At 41.2% G+C, this 25,563-nt stretch overlaps 2 protein-coding genes across 4 annotated transcripts in view; one reads left to right on the forward strand and one right to left on the reverse strand.

The window, feature by feature from the left end:
* Positions 1 to 8,754: 8,754 nt before the first annotated feature.
* On the reverse strand, positions 8,755 to 13,609 carry LOC109435845 (uncharacterized). The gene is made up of 4 exons (XM_074321777.2): positions 13,212 to 13,609; positions 12,399 to 12,527; positions 10,566 to 10,661; positions 8,755 to 9,197 (listed from the first exon to the last, which is right to left on the reverse strand). The coding sequence occupies exons 1-3, from the start codon at positions 13,607 to 13,609 to the stop codon at positions 10,637 to 10,639; spliced, it is 552 nt and encodes a 183-aa protein (XP_074177878.2). The 3' UTR covers positions 8,755 to 9,197; positions 10,566 to 10,636.
* ZBTB44 (zinc finger and BTB domain containing 44) overlaps positions 13,324 to 25,563 on the forward strand; it is an 84,050-nt gene continuing 71,810 nt past the window's right edge. For all 3 annotated transcript variants that reach the window (XM_019713987.3, XM_019713988.3, XM_074321775.2), the window contains exon 1: positions 13,324 to 13,459. The gene's annotated coding sequence lies outside the window, so the exon portion shown is untranslated. The remainder of the gene's footprint in view (positions 13,460 to 25,563) is intronic.

Here is a 25,563-nt window from a genome sequence, read left to right on the forward strand (position 1 = left end):
TCGCCCTACAAAGGACAGCCCCCGGTACCTGAAGATGCCCGGTTTACCAATGGTTCTAGCCGAGGGGCTGCAGCTGTTTGGACAGCTGTTGGTGTGCAGCCCAAAACAGTCACCATCTGGTTTGATACTGGGACGGGCCAGAGTCGCCAGTGGGCTGAGCTACAGGCTGTGTGGATGGTAATCAGCCACGAGCCCGGGCCCCTAGTTATTTGTACTGACAGCTGGGCGGTGTTCCGGGGCCTGACGTGGCTCCCTACATGGAAACACCAAAACTGGTTGGTAGGACACCATCCACTGTGGGGTCAAGCCATGTGGCAGGACCTCTTGGACCTAGGGCAGAGAAAGGAGGTGACCCTAATGCATGTCACAGGTCACTCCCCTGTAGTGTCCCCAGGTAACAATGAAGCAGACGTCCTAGCACGTGTCCAATGAATAGAATGGACTCCTGCCACTGATGTGACCCATTGGCTGCATAGGAAATTGCAGCACGCTGGAAGCCGAACCATGTGGCAGGTGAGCAGACGCTGGGGTCTACCTTTGAAATGGCAAGAGATAGCAGATGCCTGCTATGACTGTGCCGTCTGTGCCCAGGACAGCCCCCAAAGGCGGAGGCTCCCCTGGGAGACACAGCAGATTACACGAGGGAGGGTGCCCCTCACTCGCTGGCAAGTGGATTACATTGGACCCCTGCCTAAGGCCCACAATGCTATGTCTGCGTTCACAGCAGTGGACACTGCTATGGGGTTGATGTTTGCTTGGCTGTGTCCGCTGCAGATCAGCAACATACAGTGGTTGCTCTTACATGGCTGTGTGCCCTCTATGGGCACCCCCAAGTCATTGAGAGTGATAGAGGTACCCATTTTACGGGGAAAGAAGTGCAGTGCTGGGCTGCCAGGATGGATGTGCAATGGTTGTTTCATGCCCCATATAACCCACAAGCAGCTGGCATGATTGAATGCTACAACGGCCTTTTGAAGCAAGACCTCCGGGTGTCAAAACACCCTCCCACAATGGTGACTGGGCCTCGTGTCTATGGGACGTCCTGAGAGTCCTGAATGAGAGACCACGGAAGGGAGGGTCCACACCAGTAGAAGCTCTGCTACATCGAGCGGCCGCTCCCATTCAACTACAAGTTACCACCAGTGAGACTCTGTTAAAGCCAGGCTACGGCAGAAATGGAAACATTTTGCTGCCAGCACCCACATGCTTGAAAGCAGGGGAACGGCAGCAATGGACTTGGCCCTGGCAGGTCAAAAGCCCCCACTGTCGATGGTTGGGCCTGATAGCCCCACAGGGGGCCGGTTTGACCCATGATTTGCAAGTGACACCAGGGATGGTGGCTGAGTGGCCACCGCAAGTGCCTGTAGTATACGGAGGTCCTGATACCGGGATGATTTTGTGGGGAACCTATGTGCTCTCGCTATGGCCTATTATGGGGTCCCCTGTTCTGTTACATGTTGAAACTATGTGAGGGACCCCAAGCAATGCCATAAAGGTCTGGTACCACAAACCAGGAAAGGTGCCAGTGGCAGCGACCCTCCTTTCCCAGGACAAAAAGCTAGCATGTATCCTCCCAGATGGAAGCGATTTGCCATTGTTGGGTCCTAAGACTACTGTTTCTTTCTGTCCATACGTGCCTGTGGGCTCATATGACACAGGAACCCTTACGGAAGATGCTTGTCACGTAAATTGTGAGGCGAGACTTGTAGGGGTGGAGTGTAGGGACAGAATCCCAGAGAGCAGTTTCCAGGCTCTTGGCCTCACATAGAGAGGTGCTGACTCGGGTAGTAGATGGTCATCAGCTGTAACCAGTTAGCCAATTAGCCACTGATATAGCTGCCAGGGCTGCGCTGGTTGGAGTGAGTCAAGTCATTCGGTCGGGTGGCAGGCAGAGAGGTGGACGGCAGGTTGCAGGTCGTGTAGATCCAGACTCCAGTGAGACTATAGTGCCACCAGTGAGACGATAGTGGTATGACTCCTCTATCTATGGCTCTGTGGATGTTCCTTTTTGGCCTAGCCATATCCTGCGTTCTTATATGGGGAGCGGGACCAGAGACCACGAAGGCCACCTCGCATGACAAATGGCAGAGCGAGCAGGGTCTCCCACATGACAAAGGGATTCTCTTCTTAAGCTTCCAGAAAGAGCACAGCCCTGCCAACACCTTGATTTTAAGCCCTGTGAGAGCTGTGTCAAATTTTTGACCTACAGAACACTAAGATAATAAATTTGTGTTGTTTTAAGCCATTACATGTGTGGTAATTAACGTCATGGCATTCATCAATTGTGAGTGAGAATAGAGAACAAGATATTGGAGGCTTGACAGGGTTGTTAGGAAATAGTCATCAAAGAAAGTAAAAGAATGAATTGGCTAGGAAACTGTAGTATGGTTACCAACCGGCATTAGGAATACGCTTAAGGGAATTGGGAACAACTTTTCCCCGTCTAGATGGCTACTGTGGGAGTTTTGTCTCTTTATTTTCCACCAGTGGGCAATGTTTTATTGATTCAAAGATGACCATTTGTTAAAAGTTTGTCAAATCACTATATCACACTCCTAACCACAAATGATTTCCGGACTGGGTTATTAACAAACACTGTCCCTCCAAATGAAAGCAACAGGCAGTTAACTAAAGTCTTAAAGAATTAACAACAACAAAAACCTCATTCCTTGCAAAGGCAGTTGTGATTATTGTTAACCCTTAAGCAGAGCCCCAGCCCAAATGTATTCACCAACAGAGTACACTGCTGAAATAGTCAAATCCTCTTCAGAGGAATCTCTCCCAAACTCTTTCTCAGGGATGGCCCTGTGGGATACAAAGAAGGCAAATTCTACCAGACATAACCTGGGACAGAAATACCGAACTCATTCCATTAGTAAGTGATTTAACAAACAGATGCTGTGGGGACAGAGCCCCAGAGAGCAGTTTCCAGGCTCTCGGCCTCACATAGAAAGGTGCTGGCTCAGGTAGTAGATGGTCATCAGCTGTGACTAGTTGGCCATCGGCTGTTACCGGTTGGCCATTAGCCACTGATATAACTGCCATGGCTAAGCTCCAAAGTAGTGTAGTGGTGTGGTGGTGTGGCATCCTGGCGTGGCGTGGTGGCGTGTGGATTATGGATTACAGAGAGGCGGATTGCAGCTAGCAAGTGAGGTTGGTTGGCAGAGACAAGTTGAAGGCAGGTTGCTTCCTGTGTCTCCAACCGAGCCACCAGTGAGACTATAGTGGTATGACTCCTCTATCTATGGCTCCATGGGTGTTCCTTTTGGGCCTCACCATATCCTGTGTTCCTATGTGGGGAACAGGACCAGATACCCTGCCTGACTCCCCGCATGACACATGGCACAGTGAGCAGGGTACACGGACAAAGCTCTCCGAGGGGCGAAGGGCGGTGGAACAGTTTGTGCATATGAACACTCAGTTTCAGGGAGACCAGACGGGCAGCTGCCTGAGAGCTGGACCCCTGTGGAGGGGTAGGAAGATGTGGATGGCATAGGCTAGAGAAAGCAAAGGTTGTTGCAGCCCTTTGGGCTGGGAAGTGCTTGCTGAGGTCCTCACCTCCAGGTTGGGGACGACTTAGAGCCCTCGACCTGCGGAGAGGGCATACATTGTGAGGCCAATGCACAGCCCTGGCGAATGACTGTGGACTATGGGGAATGGGCTCCATCCCTGAGTTGATGAACCGCTTGACTGTTTGCTTGAGAATGTACCACCGTGTAGTGGAACTGGTGGATGTTTGCTTCCTGTGTCTTGACCGGCCGCCATCGAGAATATGTAAGCACCTTGACTGTGAGCCACTGTTGTTCCAGCAGGGTACCCTGAGAGGCCCAGAGAGAGTGGGAGTGCCCTGAGAAAGCCTGGCTGTGTCGGGAAGTCTGGCTATGCCCAGAAAGAGTGGCGGTGCCCTGAGAGCCCTGGCTGTGCCTGGAGAGACTGGTGGTACCGTAATAAGCCCAGGAAATCTGGCGGTGCCCAGGACTGGTGGTACCCTCAGAAACCCTGGCTGTGTCCAGGATATTGCATTCACCTCCAGGTTCCTCGCACAGGGCCCCTCACGGAAGACACTTGTCATGTAGATTGTGAGGCGAGATCCTATATGGGTGGTGGGGACAGAACCAGGAGTACAGTTTCCAGGCTCTCGACCTCACGTGGAAAGGCACTGGCTCAGGTAGTAAATGGCCATCAACTGTGATTGGATGGCCATCAGCTGTGGCTAGTTGGCCCTCAGCTGTAACCAGTGAGCCATTGGCCACTAATATAGCTGCCGTGGCTACTCTAGCAGAAAATGGGGGCTAGCAAGAAGATGGTGGCTGAGCTAGCAGGAGCGGCTTGCAGTTAGCACAGCGAATTGCACCTAGTAGGTGAGGTTGGTTAGCAGAGAGTGGATGGCAGGTTGCAGATCGTGTGGCTCCTGCCTCCTGTGTCTCCAACCCAGCTGCCAGTGAGAATATAGTGGTATGACTCCCCTATCTATGGCTCCGTGGGTGTTCCTTTTTGGCCTCACCATATCCTGCTTTCCTATGTGGGGAGCGGGGCCAGAGACCCCGCCTGAGAGATGCCTATGAAATTTGCTAATCCTGTGATCTATGTTATTCACCTCCTACAGCAAGATAAGATCTATACCAGTCACCACTATATATTGCTTTCCTTGTTTTCTAAAAGGGTGATTTTTTTTTAAGTTATGGATATGTTGTTTGTCTTTCATCATTTTATATTAGTTGTACTCTAGAAGAACAACATATACACACACATTTAGTTCGTGTGAATTCAAGTGGTCTTGAGACAGACAGAAGCATACGCATCATTTCACTTGGTCACTGCTCATAATGAGCAGGCAATGGAAGACATGAATCTGTCACGTCCTCAGTTGGTCTTAGTTTCTGGGCACTTCTCATGGTGTGCACACCTAGTAATCTGAGTGCAAGTCTATAGTCCCTAAGCCAACAACTTCCTCTGATGCTCAATAGAAGAAGAAGCAATCTATTCCAACACTGGAGGGAAAACCCACTAGGTTGGACTTGTTGGGAGACAGCATGTCAGTCTCCAACATGGCTTATAAATTCTAAATATTGTGCTTTATGGGTGATTTAGGAGATCTTCAAAGGTAATTTCGACTATCCATGATTTAGGTTTGTAACACGTGCCAGTTGTGTTGTTTTTTGTTGTTGTTGCTGTTTGTTTGTTTTTTAAATAAATTTTATTGGGGAATATTGGGGAATAGTGTATTTCTCCAGGGCCCATCAGCTCCAAGTCACTGTCCTTCAATCTAGTTGTGGAGGGCTCAGCTTAGCTCCAAGTCCATTTGCGGGAATTGAACCGGCAAACCTTGTTGTTGAGAGCTTACTCTCTAACCAACTGAGCCACCCGGCTGTCCCAAGAATTTTCAACTTTACTGTAGATGATAAAAAACAAGGAAGCTAAATGAAACAGAGTATAGAAGCAAATGGCATGTGAGGTATGTTGGAGATATAAAAATAAGTGGGGCATACATGTTCTGAACTAGATAGAAAGAAAAGATCTAAGACGTACCAATATTCATGATTCACTAAATATACATGACGCAAATTAAGAATTCGACATTTATGAGGTCTAAAGTCAGTCCAGACATAAATGATACCATTCTGGCCCACTTGTGCCTCTGCCCAAGAAATGTAGATGAAATCCATAGCTACTCATCAGGCTAATTGCTGAGCTATAGCTATTTGCCAGGCACACCTGTCCCTGCATCTTTTCAATAGACTAGTGTGTGCGTTGGCTCCATATACTTTTAGCCTATAGGACCTCCTTGCTCAAACCTCAACTGATCCCGATAGTCCCGCCATCAGAGAGGAAAGCTAACAAAGCAGGGAAAAAACAGGAATAGGAATATTGTATGACCCAGATTCAGGGAGTAGGGCTCTTCTAACCCACTTGTAAGTCATCCAAAATGTGTTAATCTACCTCACCTCTTTGCCCTGACTTCTTGCTGTGTGTTTTAAATTTTTCCAATTAACTGTGTGATTTGAGCTTTAGTTTGGTATGTGAGCCTTTCTTTTCTGTGGCTTCTGGGATAGCTTTGCCTAAGAAGAGTCTCTTGGAGACCCTTGCCCCAAGGTTAATTTCTCACATGGCAGGAGCTAACTTTAAAACCTTTGCAACAGATCATGACTCTACTTTTTTGAGGGTCATTAAATTTGTCATTTAGCCCATAGGTTGCAAAATTGTGTGCAACCATATCCAGATCTGATCAACAAAGATTCTGGGAATCAGAGATGAATATAATAGCTAGTCATATCTTCGAAAACTTTCTCATTGAGGATACAAGGTATCTGTTGTTCTATGTGGGAAAACTACATTATGTTAAAGGGAATTTATGAAATTGGATGTATAGGAAGAAATACCTGTGTGCTCTACTCTGAGACCATCTGCCTGGCACGCTCCCTTCTCCTAGAACCTGTCCCTCAGCATCTGGCATGGAAGTGACATGTGCTTATAGCGTCTTGATTATCACCTTGATTTCAGCTGATTGGTTTATGGCTGAGTACTCAACCTGAGATAAGCCAATAAGCCCCTTCTCTGGGATTTTTGAATTTAGGACTCAAAGAATTAAGGTCAGTTCTTTTCCAATGTAGAGTCTGTGTGGTATAGTCCTATAGATTGCAATATATTAGGATTTTAACTTGATACCTTAGATTCTAGAGCCAAATTGCTTAGATTTGAATCCTGACTCTGACATTTACTATCTATGTGCGCTTGCACCATGGCTTAATCTCTCTTCAGTTTCCTTATCTGTCAAGAGAGACAATTATAATATCTGTTATTGTGAATATTAAAACTTATTGTGAATAAGGTATAACAATACCTTATTATGTTATCTTTACTCTAGACAAATTGAGACAAAGGATTGTATTTTTCCCCAATCTGACTTCAATTCAATGTTATTCAAGTCAACATTTATTTTGTACACATACTATACAGGCATCTGTATAATCTGTACACAGAGATCTTGTGGGTTTTGTTCCAGACCACCAAAATAAAGCAAGTCTCACAATAAAGTGAGCCAAAATCTTTTTGTTAGTGGAGGGTCTTGCCTTCAGTTTGTAAAAAATGTAACATCTATGAAGCATAATAAAATGAAGCACAATAAAACAAGGTATGCCTGTATTCCAAGTATTAAGTTTAGGAGAAAAAAATGGTGCCAAAAGAGACATGGTCCCAGCCTTCATGGAACTTATGTGGGGAGGCAAATATTAAACAAACAGGCATATAAAAATCATAAATACAAACTATGAGATGTGCTATGAAGGATAAGTAGAAAGTGATATGAGAAGTTATAATTGGAATACCAGTCTAGTTTTCCTTAAGAAAGTAATGTAATCCCAGACAAGAAAAAGCTGAAGGAGTTCATCACCACCAAACCATTATTACAAGAAATGTTAAAGAAACTTCCCTAAGAAGAAGAAAGGAAATCAAAACTATGAATAGGAAAATATCACAAAGAAAAAATTCTTACTAACAAAGGCAAACACACATAAAAGCAATGGATTAACCAACACTAAAACTAGTACAAAGGTAAAAAGGCAAAAGTAGGAAGATCATGTATAATTACAACAGTAAATTAAGGGATACATAAAAACACACATACACAGGGACCGGCCCGGTGGCTCCGGCGGTTGGAGCTCCATTCTCCTAATGCCGAAGGCTGCCGGTTCGATTCCCACATGGGCCAGTGGGCTCTCAACCACAAGGTTGCCGGTTCGACTCCTCAAATCCCGCAAGGGATGATGGGCTCTGCCCCCTGCAACTAAGATTGAATTAGGCACCTTGAGCTGAGCTGCTGCTGAGCTCCTGGATGGCTCAGTTGGTTGGAGTGCATCCTCTCAACCACAAGATTGCCGGTTCGACTCCCACAAGGGATGGTGGGCTGTGCCCCCTGCAACTAGTAATGGCAACTGGACCTGGAGCTGAGCTGCGCCCTCCACAACTATGATTGAAAGGACAATAACTTGACTTGGAAAAAAGTCCTGGAAGTACACACTGTTCCCCAATAAAGTCCTGTTCCCCTTCCCCAATAAAATCTTTTTAAAAATAAAAATCAATAGCTCACAGAGTTTATATGATTGAATGGGATTGCCTGCGCACTAGTTCTCAAACTTGAGCATGGATCCAAATTACCTGGAGAGTTCATTCAAAGACAAAGTGCTGGGCCCCAACCCCAGAGCTTCTGATTTAGTAGGTCTAGGTGTGACTTAACGATTTACATTTCTGAAAATTTGACAGGTGATGCTGATTCTGTAGGTCTGGGGACTACATTTTGAGAACCACTGGCCTAGGAAAGTAGTATACACACTGGTTCTCAGCCTTGGAGGCACAGTGAAAAGAATGTCAGGAAGACAAGGAAGAGAGAGCTTCCAGTTGGAGGGAATGCTCAGCAAGACCAAATGCTGCTCAAAGGTCCAGTAGGATGAGGGTGAAAAATGTCCTTTGGATCAGCACCATAGAAATAATTGGTGACTTTAAGGAGATACATTTCAGTGGAGTGAAAGGAAAACCAAATTAGACGGGTTAAAAAGTAAAGAAGGAGGTGCAAAAATAAACGGTGAGTACAGATAACAGTTTTGAGAAGTTTGGCTATGAAGCCTGTAAAGGGGAAGAAAAAGAGCATTGTGGCTGGTAGGGAGGTAGGGCTGAGAGTAGACATAAACATTAAGATCAAATCGCTGAGATCAAACACTGCTCTCCATTTGAATTTAAAAAAAAAAATTAAACCACCAATTCCCTTTCTGAAGATGAGTTGTATTTCAATAGTTTCATCTTTAAAACCTGAAGAGTCTTCAAAAAAACCCGAAGGATGGACTTTGATCTTGGATATTTTGGCATCTTGCAGAGGAATGGGTAAGTTTATTGAAGCACAAGCTCTTCCCTGACATCACATGTCTTAGGAAGCTGCCATTCTACTAGCTGATAAAATTGACCTCCACTTTCATTTATTTCATCATTGACTCATTCATCCATTAAACATTCATCAAATACCTATTATGTGCTAGACATTGTGCTAGGCTCTGGGATTACAGTAGTGAATAACAAGAGTCATTAGAATTAGAAGTGTTAGAGAACTGCAGGGAGATCTCAAAATATATACCATAGGATGTAACGTAATCTGGTGAGCCAGGGGAAGGTGGCATTGAATGAATATGAAATGTCCAGAATCAGCAAATCTGTAGAGACAGAAAAGGTAGCTATATTAGTGGTTGCCTATGCCTGAGTAGTTGTGGGGTGGGGGAATGGGAGTGACTGCTAATGGCTACGAGTTTCTTTTTGGGGTGATGAGAATGTTCTACAATTTATTGTGGTAATGGAGGCACAACTCTGTGAATATACTAAAAACCACTGAATTGTACACTTTAAATGAGTGAATTCTATGGTACGTGAATTATATCTCAATCATAAATATATCTCAATCATATATGTGTCTCAATCACATATATGTATATATATATACATATGTGTCTGTGTATATATATACATATATATATATGATTTGAAGATTGAATTAGTTAAACAATAAAGTATTTTTTCATAGAGAGAATAATGCATACATTGGAAGAAAGAGTGTGGCATCTTAGATGTGAAAAAAAATTCTGTGACTGGCATGTTTCTTGACAGAGTATACGAGTACAATGAGAGATGAAGTTGAAGATATGGAAAGGGCCCAGACTGTGTAGTGTTGTAAAAGCCATGCTCGAGTTTTGGGATTTTATCTTAAGAACAATAGGAAACCATTGTTATGTGACATGGCTGTGCATTATAACTCTGCCTACCATATAGAGTAAGAAGGGAGAGTATATTTGGGAAACCAGAAAATTGATATTCAATTCTCCAGGTATCTTAGAGTAGGATGGTGGCAATGAAGGGACAAATTCAGTAAGACTTGTTGATGGATTGGAATTGAGACGTAGTAGAGTGAAGTAGCAAAGCTGACTTGCTCAACCAGGTGGATGGAGAAATGGGAATACTAGAAGAGGTGCAAGTTTCACGGTGGGGAAGCATGATTGATGTTTTATTTTTTAAATATAGTTGGGATGATCTAATGAGGAGCAGGGATGATTTGTGCAATAATGAGCTCTCCTCCCTTGGAATTATTCAAGTCAGCCTAGAGATCTTTCTGTTGAGTGGAAAGCATTCTTGCTCTAAAATAAGTTGTGAACTAAATAACCAAGTTCCCATTAAGTTCTAATGGTCCACCACAAGAAAGTCCCCCCCCCCTTTTTTTTGCCAGAATTTGGGCCTCCAAACAGCTCATGGCTGCAATAAAACCTTGTTGCCTGGAATTTGAATTCCTCAGAATCATCTATACTAGGTTAATAATTGAAGGTTCCTCATACTGGTGTCTACATGGTTTGTTTCACCTGTGTGCAAGATTCCAGTTTCATAAAATCCTTCCAGCAGTATTATTTAACCTAGTATCAGAGAAAGGTATAACCCAAAAGCAAGTCTCTACTGGCCCAGGAAGAAAAAGGTGGAAAGCTGCAGAAACCATAGAAACTGACCCTGCCCAAAGTCAAAACAGAGAAGAGGCCTCTTACATAGTTAATCTTAATATTTTTTTCTCACATCCACTTTAAGTATCTAGCACTCTGTCCTGAGGTGCCAACCGTCATTTGTTGATTGATTTTCCAGATCTGGGAGGAGGAGGGGATGACAAAATTTTTAAATGTAACATGAAAAATAGAAAAGCACAAATGGGAGGGAAAGGGAGAAAAGATGACAATCTAAGGAAGGCTATTTTTTGTGCGTCAGCACTGCTAGGCTTGTCATGAAAGGGAGCTGCCATCTCATTTCCCTGAGAAACACTTAGTAAAGACTTGCCGAATAGGTCTTTTATTAACTGTCCTATTAAATGCCCTAATGTCCTATTAAGCGAGGTAGAGGGAATTTATTTGACTACTGTTAAAGAGAAAAACCACAGGCCCAAAATGGAGTCACTTGAGCTAAAGCCCACCACCCCAAACCTAGATTCGATACCTGACCTTACTGCAGTTTCAAGCTTCTCCAGGAATGTAATTTTAGTCTGTCAGTCTGGAGTTATTCTGGTCATTACCGTTGAGGACATCTGTCACCTGGGCGCATTCCATCCCCCAAAGAAAGCCAAGGCAATCCTCCCTTCCCCTAAGGGAAGGTAACCTTGCCTGAGATAATCCTTTCTTTTGCTAACGACTTTTTTGTTCTGCCCAGTTTCTGCTTATAGAAACCTTCAATATTGTAGAGGAAGCTTGCTAGAGGGGATGCTGCCCAATTCATGAATTGCTTCATATAAAGCCAATTAGATCTTCAGATTTACTTGAATTTTATTCTTTAACACTACTTTGTTCCCACCCTGATTCTTCTCCAGTTTCTACCTTGCACATAAAGTTCTAATACACACCCTACCAATGCTTCAAGTTCCTGCCCTTTCATGAGCCTTGCTCTCCTGGAGTAAGCATTCCACCTTTTTCTTCCTTCTTCAAATCTCAGCACAAAACTTCATGGGCCTAATTCACAACTTTCTAGTTTTCCTCATCTCTGAAATGGGAATAATAAAAAATGATGGTGGGAAAAATAGTAAAATCTATGCATTACAATTGCTGTGGTTAAATATTATATATACTTGAAAATTTGTTGGAAATGCAAAAGGCCTATAAAATTAGATGTTTTTATTATGTTTATTTCTAAAGTGATTTCAATTGTTAGAATTAGGGTGCTTGGCTGCTTGTGCCTCAGAAAAGTCCACTATACTTCAAGTGGAAGTCAACTCACCTAGCACAAAGCCCTTTGCAGAGGCCTTTCGGTTTAAAAGCTGGAGGCAGGGGAAAACAAAGTATGCAAATCCAGATCGCCGGGGGCCCACTAGGCCCACACCCCCACTCCCCCTCTAGGCACCTGGCAGGTGGCTTCACCAGGGGTCGCTTCCGCCTGCTGCGTTCTGGGCCCCTCTTTACCACTAGGTCTGGGTCTGGAGCGCCTGGGGAAGCTAAGACAGGGTCCTGGGAGTTTTAACACTTTACGCGATTTTGCAGTTGACCGAGAACTCTAACCCTCCGCCTCCCAACCCCCCACCCCAGGTAGTACCAGCAACTTCGGGGTGCCCGGCACATTCCCCACGCTGAAATGAAAGGCTAGATGATGGTGTAATAAAGTGAGATTCAAGGTTGTGGAAGAAATAGGCAGTTTTTGCAGCAGCTCTAGGTGCCCTGTGTTGGGGGAAGAGACAGACTTGGGACTCGATTTTCCAGTATTTTCAGAACAGCACGCCTCTCCACGTGGCCCAGGAAAATGACAGAGCAATCCTCAGGAACTGATGCCAGGGGATGCAAAGGCGGTACGGAATCGAGGATACCTGGCCGGGGGTCGGCTGTCTGAAAAAGAAGCGGGACCCTCACCTGTCTGGGGCGCCACCTCTTCCAAGGCTTCGGTTTCCAAGTGTGAAGAATGGGCGGATGACCAGCCAACCGCTCTTACCGAGAGAAAGGGGCTGCGGTGTTCCGGTTTGAGTCCGGCTACAGAAACCACTCGAAAAAACAGAGAAGTTTCTTTCGCTTTTAGTTCAAGATAAAAAAAATTCCAGAAGCATAAACCATGCCCAGAAATGCTTATGTCAGTGCAAGCGGGGACCTGGCTGAGGGGACAGCTGGAAGAAGGACAAGTTGGGCAGAGCTTATGCAGCATATGAATGTAAATCTGCACGTGTGCACATACGCAAAGGTGCAGACAGTGTCGAAACCCACGGTGTGTAAGCAGACATGCTCCCCAACAGTTCAACTCCGGACAACCGCGAGCGACCCCTTCTGCGCTTGCGCAATAACTCGGTTCCCCGCCCCCGAGCTCGCCCCGCCCCGCCCACTTCCCCTCCCGCCCACTTCCCCTCCCTCCCCCCAGCCTGGCCGCCTGCGCGGAGCATTGTGGGACACAAACAAAGTGCCCCCAAACAGGCTGGAGTGAACGGAGCGGCAACGGCGGCGGCGCCGGCCCGCACGCGCGCGGCGGCGGCTCCCTCCCAACCTCCCCTTCCCCTCCCCTCACTCCCCTTCCCCTTCCCCACCCCGCCCCGCCGGGAAAACGCGAGCGGCCGCTGCGCTCCCTAAACCGCCGTCTGCCTTCGGCCAACCGCCCCCAACGGCCGTCCCCTCGCTCCTCCCCTCTGGCTCCTCGGAGCGCCGCGGGCGCTTTCCTCCCGCTGCTTCACACTCTCCCACCTCGCGGGCACGCTGCCGCTGTGTGCCGCCATGCCCCAGCCACGGGCTGTCCACGGGCCTAGGCGCGGCGGCCCGAGATAGGGTCCCCTCAGTCTCCCGGGGGAGGAGAGAGGCAGCGAGCTGCGCGCTCCGCCCCCTCCCCCCGGGCTGTCGCCGCTGCCGCTGCCGCCGCCACCTCGCCGCCTCAGCCTGGCGGGGCGGAGGAGGAGGAGCACCAGGCCTCCGGGCCCCGGCACCGCCGCCCGCAGGTAATGGGAAGGGGAGGGCGAACGGGCCGCCGGGCCGGATCGGGGGCACTGGCCAGCCGCGCGTGCCCTCGGGGTGCGCCCGCCCAGGGGCTGACACTGCGCGTCCCCCATCTGGGCGCTGGACGGGAAGCCTGGTCTGGTCACCCCCATCCGCTCCGGGAGACACCCCACAGGGTCCCCTGAATGGCATTTAATGCTTCGAGGAGGAGACTGGCCTTGGGCCCCGCAGTTCAGGAGAAATTATCCGGACCTTCCAGGGTGCTGCCCGTCATTTGCACGCCCATCTGCCCAACACCCTAACCCACAGAAGGCAGAGGTGTGCACCTCCTCTCACCTGGGCGAGCCGGGGAGCCCGAAGCCTGACTTCTTTTCCCTCTACTGCCCGGCTGCTTTTCCTCTGGTACTGGAAAGAAAAGGACGGCACTTCTTTAAAAAAAATAATATAATTCAATCACCTCTTTTTCTTCCCTACCTGAGGATCACTCAGCATCTAGTCAATTTTCTGCTGGCCTAACCAGAAAAAGGGGTTACCTGAAGTGAGATGACAACTATGTTGGAACTGAGAAAAGGAAATAACATCCTTGTGAGTTACATGAATCTTAACCAGAATTTAGAATAAATCCTGATAATTTTGTACCTTATTGCAACGTATAAAAATGAAGGCAAAAAAATTTCAATTTTTCAACATATAGGTAGATAAGTAGATCTGTTGTGGTCAGGAAAAAAAATTCTCTTTAACTTCCACTTATTTTCTTACTGTTTTACCAGGATATAGGCTAATACCTGAAGCAAACTTCACAATTGGATAGATGGCAAGTAGTTTGAATAGGTAGAGATTAGAGATTTTTAAGGTTTACTTTTGACTAGGGTTTCAGTTGAAATTATGAGATTTTAAAAAAATTGTATAAATCTTCATTTCCCCTATTGTTTCAGGCTGACTGCCAATGCATATTTAATTTTACCTAATGTAGTTTCCTCATGAATGTGAGTATAATGAAAGGAATGTTTTCCTATACTCGTGTTTTAGGATGATTGCATTCATTAATTATGAAAACCAGATTTACTTATTTTGTGTAACACTGGTAGGCATTTTACATGTGATCTTATTTAATTCTCAGAACAACCCAATGACTTATATATTATTACTTGAATTTTATAGATGAGACAGAAACTTAAGTGATATTAAGTAACTTGCCCTAGGCCACACAGCTAGTTAAGTAATAAAGGTGAGATTTGTATCCAGATACAGTTCCAGTGTAGGTGTATTTTCTACTGAACCTCTCAGTACAGGTGCACTTTTTAAAATTTTTATGAAAAATTTCAGTCTTAAGGAGGTTGAGAAAAAAATACAATGAATACTCCACTACCTAGATTCAGTGATAAACATTTTTGCCGTATTGTTCCCCCTCTCTTATCCCATTCTGTATGTGTCTGTGTGTAACCATTTGAAAGTTAAGTTGCAAACATTATGACACTCAAATATTTCAGCATGCATTTCCTAAAATTAAGCACATTCTCCTTCTAACCCCAATTATCAACATATGCAAATTTCCTCAGTATTCCAAAGTCTCTTTGAGAGAGCCCACCCACCCCCCAGCTGTATTCAGACAAGGTTCATGCATTGCATTTGGCGATTATGCCTTCAGTTCCTTAAAAAGAAAAAAATAGTACCCATCTCCTTTTTTCCTGACAGTTGACCAAGCTATTTGTCTTATAGAATGCTTCCACATTCTGGACATGTCTGTTTCCCCCAGTGTCATTTAATTTATTCCTTTATCCCCCTGAATTTCCTGTTACTGGAAGTTAGGTCTAAAGAAAATCTTGATTAGCTTAAACTTCCTTTGGCAAGAATATTTAATAGGTGATGCTATGTACTTCACACTATTAATGATGCTAAATGTGACCACTTGATTAAAGTGGTGACTAACAGATGTGTTATAAAGGTGTGGTTTGCCTGTTCGTGATTTGTATATAATCTTGGGGTAGTACTTTAACACCAAGCAAATACTCTGTTTCTGACTACCTTTTTGCTTAGTAATTTTAGCACCCATAGATGACTCTGTATCAGTTATTTTATGGAGATTTTCTATAAGGAAGATTTTTCTTCATTAACTGGGGGTGAACTAAAGTTCCTCCTAGAAATGCAGAGCAAATCTTTATAATTTCTTCTCTTTACTTATCAATATTCAGAGTAAAGAGCTGGGGAAATATCACCCCCAATGGTGGCAAGTGAGATTTTTTTTTTTCTTTTTTTATGGGGATACCACTATGGGCTCGTGAGTTTTAATTTATCCGTGTTTTTTTTTTATAACCACTACAGTTTTTCTTTTTGATGATGAAATTGTCCCAAATTTGGACAATAGGACCCCTTTCAAGCTGGCTCCTGTGTCTTTTTAACACTCCTACTCACCATTTAGTCTTAGAGTGCTTTTTCATCACAAATTATCCCAGCCTTGCTTTGGTGGTACTCTATTTGTTCCAGATATGGAATGGGCTGTTTTAAGGAGTCTTGGTTCTTTTTAGTGCAAAGTGGTATGTGGAAACCAAGTTCTGGGTGTTTGGCATGTTCATTGTTGCTGGAGTGTCTCTGCTTTTAGGCCCTTTCAGAGGAAAGAACTACAGCTGTTTTATTTGTTTGCTTAATAATAAGTTCATAGTGATATATCCAATTTAAATTTAACATAGCAGACTTCTTGACTTTTTTAATTGTCTCTTGTTTTAAGTGAAAATATTAGTGCCTGATAGAATTAAATGCTTTCTACTTGGTACTTGTATATATAAGATATATACTTGCTATTATGTACATATAAAATATTTCAAAATTACCATACAATATTACTGTCAGTAAACTTTTGAATAAAGTTTAAGATTTTTTTTACATTTTTGTCCTTAGACTATATCACATGTAGGATGTACAATCAGAGTACTTACTGTATTCAGAAGTCAGTTGAAATACTTTTCTCTGTTTGGTTATGCTACCAATTTGATATGGTTCTTTGGTTTCATTTTTTATTTTAAATTTTTTTTAAATTTTATTTTTAAATATGTAAAATATATACAGTTAAAAAGTCAAAAAGCATTTTAAAAGTATTCTTAAAGAAACCTCACCCAAATTAGTTTCTAAGATGAAGAAATATTCTTTACCTTTGCCATACTTTTTAATAGATAATATTTTCTCATATATCTTAACTAGAAAGATTAGCAGTAGACAGGTATATTGAAGCAACATAGGAGTACGACTTAAATTTTTCAATTAGATTCTGATTCCTCTGCAAAAGAGAATGCGCTAAGACTGATCTTTAGAAAAGTAGATTTCAAGTTTGCTTTTGCAAGTTTCTCTTAAATATCATTTCTTTAAAGAGGCATGTAGTTGGTAGATCTTTTATGAATCTATCTACCTGTGCTTGTATGTCACACACCAAAACTGAAATATACATATGCTAGCTGCAAATATAAAAGGCATTTGGACATCAGTGAAGACAGCACATTTTGTTTGGAACAAAATTGATAGAAATTATGTCTTCAAAAGAGGGTGCAATGGTTGTCTAAAGTAGACAGAGCACAGTTAATCAGCCTCCTGTCATCCGGGTGCTGAAAAGCAAAAGATGTGTGTTTTTATGTGTACTCCACTACTACCTTGGGTAAGAGCATCTGTTTCCTTTAGGGAGTGGACTGGGAAAATGGAGAATGCATGTGCATTGGACCCATTCACCCTCATTCTGTCTTTAATCTCAGTAAAATAGATTGCCCAAGATTATTAGAACACGTAGGTGATGAAAAAGAGGCCACGAAAAGTAGCATAGGTATGTATAACCACATATTGTAGCAGTTAGAACCTACTGTGGTAGGTTGAGTGGACTAATATGATAATGATGATAGTACTATCTTTCGTAGAGCCCTTTCAAAAAGCCAGCAGTATGCTAAACATTTTATACATCATCTCATTTAAATCTCACATTAACTCATTGATATTGCTGCTAGTTGTCTTTCTTAGCAGGTAAGAAGCATGCTCAGTATCTCGTTTTCAAATTCAAGTCTGTTGGTCTTCAGAGTAATTGCTTAACTACTTTACTACAGCTGACAAATACAACACATCATAACATTGAATATATTTTCATACCATGAATTAAAGGAACTACAATGATTGATTTTTGTCCTATAGAAACACCAAAGATTGCCTGCCAAGAGCCCCATGTTCTTGTATTGTCTATTACATATCCTTGGTATATAATCAGATCTTGCTTCAGAAACTGCATTTAGATAACATTTTAATAGGCATTTAAAAAGCAGAACATCAAAAACCAAGATGTATTGCTGGATTGATAGATATGTGATAAAACAAGTATAGTAGAATGTTAATGGTAGAATCTAGGTCTGGCTATTCGGGCATTAACCTATAAAATTCTTTGAAGTTGCTGAATCTGCAAATTTTCATAAAAAAAAATGTTGGAGTGGCTAAAATTTTTTCTTATATTATTGACAGTTGTATAAAAACGAATAACATGCTATGTCCTCTATGTTTACAATGGTCCTCTTAAAAACTTTAGTACTCCGTTCTAGCCTTGTAAAGGATAAAACCATTTTGTCATTGAATATGGTCAAGCATCAGATTATTGTAAAGGGATTTCCTTTATTAGGGGACTCCTAATTAATTAGGTTCCTTCCAACTATAATTTTTAAATATCTTTATAAATAGTATATATATCGAATATGAGTATGTATGTATATTTTTTCCTTGTCGTTTTCTGGTATTTTGTAGACTACTATTGAGCATGCTTTTTATATAAGCTTTATGGGTTTTTACTTTAAATGTCACCATATTCATGACTGAAACAGATAGTTTTTCATGTACCTCAGAATGATTACTTAAAATTTATCTCCTTGTTAAGTTGAAAGCCACATTAGTTTTTCTTTGTTGTTTATGTTACAAATACTTCACCTCATTTTAGGCAACAAGCTGGAAATCTCTAGATTTTTGGTCACAGGATCTAAAATAATGTATATGTGCCTTTAAAAATATAAAGATACATCTGAAACTAAAACAAACAAACATACATACATACATTAGGTTTGTATTACACTCCTGCTTGAAGGACACATTGAGTATTACATTAATTTCTTCACTAACATTATTATTAGTGCCAGGTGACCTTAGCCAGCACATTTTTACATAGCTGATCCTGGAGTAAATCCCTGACTTATGTTGTCATCTTTCACATTGATAATTTTGTCTTATAAGAGTGAATATTGGTAGATGAAACTTATTAATGTCTCACTCTTCTTGGAGAACATCTTCCTTGGTCCACATCAAATGTTCTTCCATTTTAATAATTTTCTTTCATAGCTTTTTAAAAACCTTAAAATTACAAATGTTTGATACCCAGTTTGCCATTTCAATATTCTTTCTATATTGCTATCCTTCTACAAGTACTAAATGGTATATTTCTTTATGTTGACGTGATTTTCTATTTGGTTTTGATAGTTTTTAATGCATTCAGCATAACTACAAACATCTTGGGATAGCATATAACCGAGATTATGAAACTCTGGAATCAGGATTTTGTGGAATCTACTACCCTCTGGCTTCAGAAGCAACTTTAGATAATTCCTTTTTTAAATGATTTTCTCTTAATTCAGTTCTTAACCTGCTGAGAATCTGATTCCTAGCCTACTCTTAGCAAGCAAGTTTGTTCATTACTATCCTCTATTAAATATTTTATTTATGCTCTTTGATAAAATTAGTAAAATCTTTGGTCCAAACAAAGAAAATAAAATGTAAGAGTTTTCAGAGACTCAGTCATACTTGCTTGACTTTACTTCATTTTTCTCTTTTACCAGTATTTACTGGTGTGTGTATATGTGTTTTCTTCCACTTTTACCCTTTTTTACATGTTGACTCAGGGTTTTACTTTTTCCTTGGCTGTTTGCTTTCTTTCTTTCTGCTCTGGATCTTTCAACACTGCTCATTTCCTTTTTGTGGCTTTCCATTACTGTATGAGGACAGTTTCTTTTATCTTGGGTGCCTTTTACATGTAGTATAAAACTATACAAACCATTCTTCTATGAGAATTATTTCTATTTACAGGAATCACTGCCTCTCTCTGTTTTTTGGCCCACCTGGTATTGTTTCTTCCTCATTTCTTTCTATTTTCTTCAAGTAGGTTTACTCAGCTTTACTTTGAGAGGCAGTATAGCATACTGTTACGAGCACAAACTGAGCAACCACCGGAATTCATATCTTGACTCTGATGCTTACTAATTTTGTGGCCTTGGGTTCCTTAACTTCTCTGTGCTTCATTTTTCTTACTGGTAAATTAAGATACCAAGTAGTAACTGTCTCAAAAGGTTGTGTGAAAATTAAGTTACTTAATATATGTAAAAAGTACTTTTAAAAAATGCCTGGTACATACTAAGTACTATGTAAGTATTAACTATTAGCTAATGATTATTGTAGTTAATTTTTTAGAAACTGATTCAAAGCCATTGATTATTTTTTGATAGTTTATTGAGATACGACTCAAAAGCCATAGAATATTGCCACTACAAATTTGTGGTCTCCGATTGAGTTTTCCAATTTGTGGTCTCCAGTTGGGTTTTCAGTGCCTCCTAGCCATCCTTCTTTTTCTTGTCTCCACACAGATTTCTCATGTTTTACTTTCCTCAAAATTCTGCCTTCTCTTCTTTTCAAGTCTACTTCTGCCTATAACTTCAAAGAGAAATGAAAGCCAAAGCTATCAGACAAAAACTTGTACTGCTTCTTACCACCCATATATTAACTTAACTGTAACTACACCCTTTCTTTGCTCTGTTTTCCTATCACTGGGTCTCCTGTTTAAGGCTAATTCTTTCACTCATGCAATGAATCCAACTCCTTTCTGCCTATCCAGAGACCTTGTATTATCTGCTATCATGTTTTCCTGTTTCTTTAACTTTTCCTTCTTCTCTGCGTCTTTTCCCAACAACAATCAAAACATTCTCTTATATTTTACCACAATTTTTTAAAAAGACATATCTGGGGGGAAAATTGTCTAGTTTCTCCCAGTGTATAAAAATACCAGTATCCTCCCTTGAGCTCTTATTTCCCTCCAGCTAACCCTTTGCTCTATCTTTAGAACTAAACTTCTTAAGATTGAATTGTCTATACTCAAAATTTTCACTTCCTCATTTCTGTATACTCTTTATCTTTGTTTATCACAATCGAGCATCTGACTCTGCTACCTCTTCCTTATGTGCTATTATAAGGTCATCAGTGACTCTTTGTGGGTAAATTGAATAGACTTTGGTCCATATCTTATTTGACCTTTCAGTAGCATTTGACACTGTCAGCCACTTTTTGAAATAATTCTACCATCCTGTACATGTGTATCTCTTTCCCAGTTTTTTTTTTTCTGCTGCCCCACCCCTTTTTTTCTCTTTTTTTCCTTGATCAGTCTAGCTAAAGGTTTATCAATTTTGCTTGTGTGTTCAGAGAACCAAGTTTTGGCTTTAATTTTTTTCTGTGGCTTCTCTGTTTTCCATTTAATTTATGTTTGTACTTTATTTCCTTCTATTTATTTTGGGTTTGCCTTGCACTTTTTCTAGCTTCTTAAGGTAGAAGACTAGGTCATTGACTTTTTTTTAATTGTAGTGAAATGCACAGTAAAAAATTAGCACCGTAACCATTTTTTAAGTGTACAGTTCAGTGGCATAAAGTACATTTTTGCGTGTTGACTTTCTGGGTTTTACTTTTTCCTTAGCTGTTTGCTTTCTTTCGTTCATCACCACCATTCATCTCCAGAACTCTTCATCTTGTAAAATTGTAACTATACCTATTAAACAAAAACTCCTCATTCCCCTCTGCCCCCAGCCCCTGGCAACCACCCTTCTACTTTCTGTCTCTATGAATATGACTACTCTAGAGACCTCATATAATTGGAATCAGATAATATTTGTCTTTTTGTGTCTGGCTTATTTCACTTAGCATAATGTTCTCAAGATTGGTATCGCAGCACATATCAGAATTTACTTATTTTAAAAGGCTAAATACTATTCTCTGTCTGTATATACCACATTTCATCTGTTGTGAATAATGCTCCTATGAACACTTGTGTACAAACAGACCTTCACGTGCTCACGTTCAGTACTTTAGGGTACATACCCAGGAGTAGAATTGCTGGATCAGACAGTAATTCTGTTTTTAATTTTGTGAGGAACCAGCATACTGTTTTCCATAGTTTCTACACCTACATTTCCATCAACAGTGCTCAAGGGTTTCATTATCCACATCCTTATTACGTGTTTTTTTTTTATAGTAGCCCTCCTAATGGGTGTGAGGCGGTAGGGTGTGTGGTGGGAGGCAATTGATTTTCTTACTTTTCCATGCGTGTACACACACACGCACATATACAGAGGGTGCCAAAAAAAATGTATACACATTTTAAGAAAGGAAAAAACTGCATTAATATATACCGATAACAAAAGATAAATACAGGTCACATTTGACTTCTGCAATTACCAGAGGTGCTCAAAGTGGTTACCATCTGCGTCCAGACACTTCTGATTATGGAGAACTACTACTGCTTGAGCAACATTGACCAAAGTGTTAACGTCTGTTAAAATGTGTGCATTTTTTTGGCATCCCTGGTATATATATATATATATATATATATATATGTACATACACACACACACACATACATATATGTATATATTTAAAGCAGTGGGAAGAAATTCTAATAGTTTAATGTTATTGATTTGAGTTATTATTTAACTCCAGGTAAAGTTCAGTCTCTCTTTCTCAAAGCTCTAAACTAGAAAGGACTTCTTTATGTAGTAAAATTATAAAAAAATCAGCTAGCTATAAAAGTTAAATGAATATGAATGTCTAACCACTGTGATACACCCGAAACTACTGTAAAATAATATTGAATGTCAACTGTAATTAAGAAATTTTAAAAAAATTAAAGTTAAATGACTTTTTTAATACCTCAGATACAGTAACCCATTTGCAATTCTTCCTGAAAACTTAATAAACATTTAAGGAAGATAAACCATCATCAAATAAAGATCACATACACTTTTGTTAGTGTTCAAAGTAAGTAAAAGCATGTTCTCAAATATGAATACTTACGAGAATTCATTATAAAATGTGGTTCCTTTCATGAAAAAGTATAGATATTTATTCTTGCTTACATTGACAACAGAGTGATAATGCTTTTTTAGAACAAAACTTAAAATATGAGGTACTGTATATAATATTTGTAAAGAAAATAGTGAAAAACTTATTTTAACAGTAACTTTCTGGAAAAGTAAGTAGAGTTGTCATTTTCACTGGTTCACTCAAATTTTCTATGTAAGTTTAGACTGAAGTTTTTACTTTGAGTTAGGGCTCTTCCATTCTTAAACCATCTATATTAACAAGTTTTCTATAAAACGTTTTCATGTGTTATATATATTAAATTCTTTAAAAATATTTCTCAGGTTCTATTTTGTTCATCATTTGCTGTTATACTTTTATTAATGTGATTAAACGTAAACGAATATGCTTATTCCAAAAACAAACACCATAAACCACAAACATTTATTCAACATTCTTAAGATGCCCTCTCTGTGTTAGGCAGTTACAGAATACACACAGGCTCAGCTTCTTCCCTCAAGTAGCATGTGGATCTATAGAAAGCAAGATCTGTAAATGACTAATTGATCACCTATTGTACATAAAATACTCTATGAGTAATAACTGAGCAGTGATCTTTTTGTGGCCATAAGGGATACTCAAATTGAGACTTACTGCACTATAATAAGCAGTATTACTGCTCATTATAACGCATGTTGTAAATGGCGTGGAAACAGCAATGATTAAGAACCTCTGGTGGTGTGGCCACAGAAAGACCTGTATACACATGTTCACAGTACCTTTATTTATAATAGCCCCAAACTGGAAACACCCTAAAAGTCTATCAACAGTTAAATGATAAACATTATGGTACACCCATACAATGGAATAGTACTTAGTAATATGAAGGAACAAAAAATTATTGAGCCTGGGGCCAGCCCGATGGCTCAGGCGGTTAGAGTTCCATGTTCCTAACTCCGAAGGCTGCCGGTTCGATTCCCACATGGGCAAGTGGGCTCTCAACCATAAGGTTGCCGGTTCGACTCGCAAGGGATGGTGGGCAGCGCCCCCTGCAACTAGCAACGGCAACTGGACCTGGAGCTGAGCTGCGCCCTCCACAACTAAGATTGAAAGGACAACAACTTGACTTGGAAAAAAGTCCTGGAAGTACACACTGTTCTCCAATAAAGTCCTGTTCCCCTTCCCCAATTAAAAATAAAAATTCTTGAGCCTAACAACATGGATGAATCTCAAAAATAATTATATCCAGTGAAATAAGTCAGATCAGTAAGGAAGTATATATTATATGATTCTATTTATATAAAATTCTAGAAAATGAACCTTGTCTAAAATAGAAAGCAAACCAGTGGCTCCTGGGGAGGGGCAGGAGGGAGAGACTTGCAAAGAGGCACGAAACTTACAGGGGTCATGGAAATGTTCCCTATCTTGATTGTGGTGATGATATATATGTCAAAACTGATCAAATTGTGCATTTTAAACATATGCAGTTTATTGTACATCAGTTTTATCTCAAGCATTCAAATGATTCTTTTTTTTTAAATAAATTTTATTGGGGAATATTGGGGAAGTGTGTTTCTCCAGGGCCCATCAGCTCCAAGTTGTTGGCCTTCAATCAAGTTGTGGAGGGCACAGCTCAGCTCCAAATCCAGTTGCCGTTTTCAATCCTTAGTTGCAGGGGGCGCAGCCCACCATCCCATGTGGGAATTGAACTGGCAACCTTGTTGTTGAGAGCTGGCGCTCTAACCAGCGGTGCCATCCGACCGCCCCTCTGGAAGCTCTGCGGCAGCTTGTTGTCTTTAATCTAGTTGTGGATGGCGCAGCTCGCTGGCCCACGTGGGAATCGAACCGGCAGCCTTGTTCGGAGCTCGTGCTCTAACCAACTGAGCCACCTGGCCACCCTTCATTCAAATGATTCTTAACACAGGTATGATAGATTCCAAAATATGTTGGAATTATCCTTTTATCCTTGGAGAGACAGGACATATACTCTGGTAAACCTAAGTTGGTGTTACATCAAATGCCAGATCAGTGGTCATGACAGATACTACAGGAGTTCAGTGAAGGGACAAGCAGCATAGGTTAATAATAAAAAGAGGACAGGATTTAAATAAAGTCAGTTCCTGATTTTGAGCCCCTATTAGGCCACTTATTTTCTCTGATCTTTATGTTCCTTGATCTTTAAACTTTCCTCATCTACTTCATCAGGTTTTTAAAATCCAAAGAAAATGTATTTAAAAACACAGTGTAATCTGAAAAGTGACATACAAATGGAAGGTATTGCTCACATGTAGGGTGGAAGGAAGAACAAAGCATAGAAGTATTTGACTGTTTAGAGCAATAAGGAGGGGAGTTCCAAAAAGAGACCAGAAGTGGGGAAATGTAAATCCATATGGTGTATTCAGAGAGTAAGTTAAAATCAATTTGGAGTTAATAATTAATATTGCAGACTAAGGAAAAGGTAGCAGCCTAAAGCATCTAAAGATATAAAAGAGCTGAGAGAATATGAGGTACATGGCAAGAAAGCTTAGCATCAGTATGTAAATTGCTGTTTACTAGCGCTATGACCTTGGATGAGTCAGTTATTCTCTGAACTTCAATTTCTTTATCAATGTAATGGGAGGAGCTCAAGGGTTTTATATATTGAACTTGGTATCAATTGTATACAAAAGTGTTGAAAAGAACAAAATGCTATTAAACACTTTGTAAGCGGGCATTTTCCCGCCAAATCGCGTCGTAACGCGGGGTTTTTTTGACATTTTCTCACCAAAATTAGACTTTCCGTAAAATATTCATATCTTTCGATCTATTTATTTTTCTATGAAACTTTCAGTGTTTTAGTTTAAAAAGAGGTGCAAAATACGTGTTATTCTCATCTCCCGCGCTTTGGTATAAAAAGCGATATGACGAGTTTACTCGTTTCCCGCAAAAACTGTGTTAAGAGTTGTTCAGTGTGACAACGAAGGCATGAGGTAATAAGTGCTGGATTCAG

This window comes from Rhinolophus sinicus, chromosome 9 (assembly GCF_057876585.1).
Source record: "Rhinolophus sinicus isolate RSI-liver-muscle chromosome 9, RSI-T2T, whole genome shotgun sequence".
Taxonomy (NCBI): Eukaryota; Metazoa; Chordata; class Mammalia; order Chiroptera; family Rhinolophidae; genus Rhinolophus; species Rhinolophus sinicus.

What these genes read in the sequence shown, in the direction of transcription:
- LOC109435845 (XM_074321777.2), bottom strand. Translation starts at nt 13,609, where the DNA reads ATGGGGGTGACCAGACCAGGCTTCCCGTCCAGCGCCCAGATGGGGGAC. An exon ending in AGCGGCAGCGTGCCCGCGAG is followed by an intron (nt 12,528 to 13,211) that starts GTGGGAGAGTGT and finishes TGTTTTTTCGAG; the next exon opens with TGGTTTCTGTAGCCGGACTC. An exon ending in AGAGGTGGCGCCCCAGACAG is followed by an intron (nt 10,662 to 12,398) that starts GTGAGGGTCCCG and finishes TCCTCCTCCCAG; the next exon opens with ATCTGGAAAATCAATCAACA.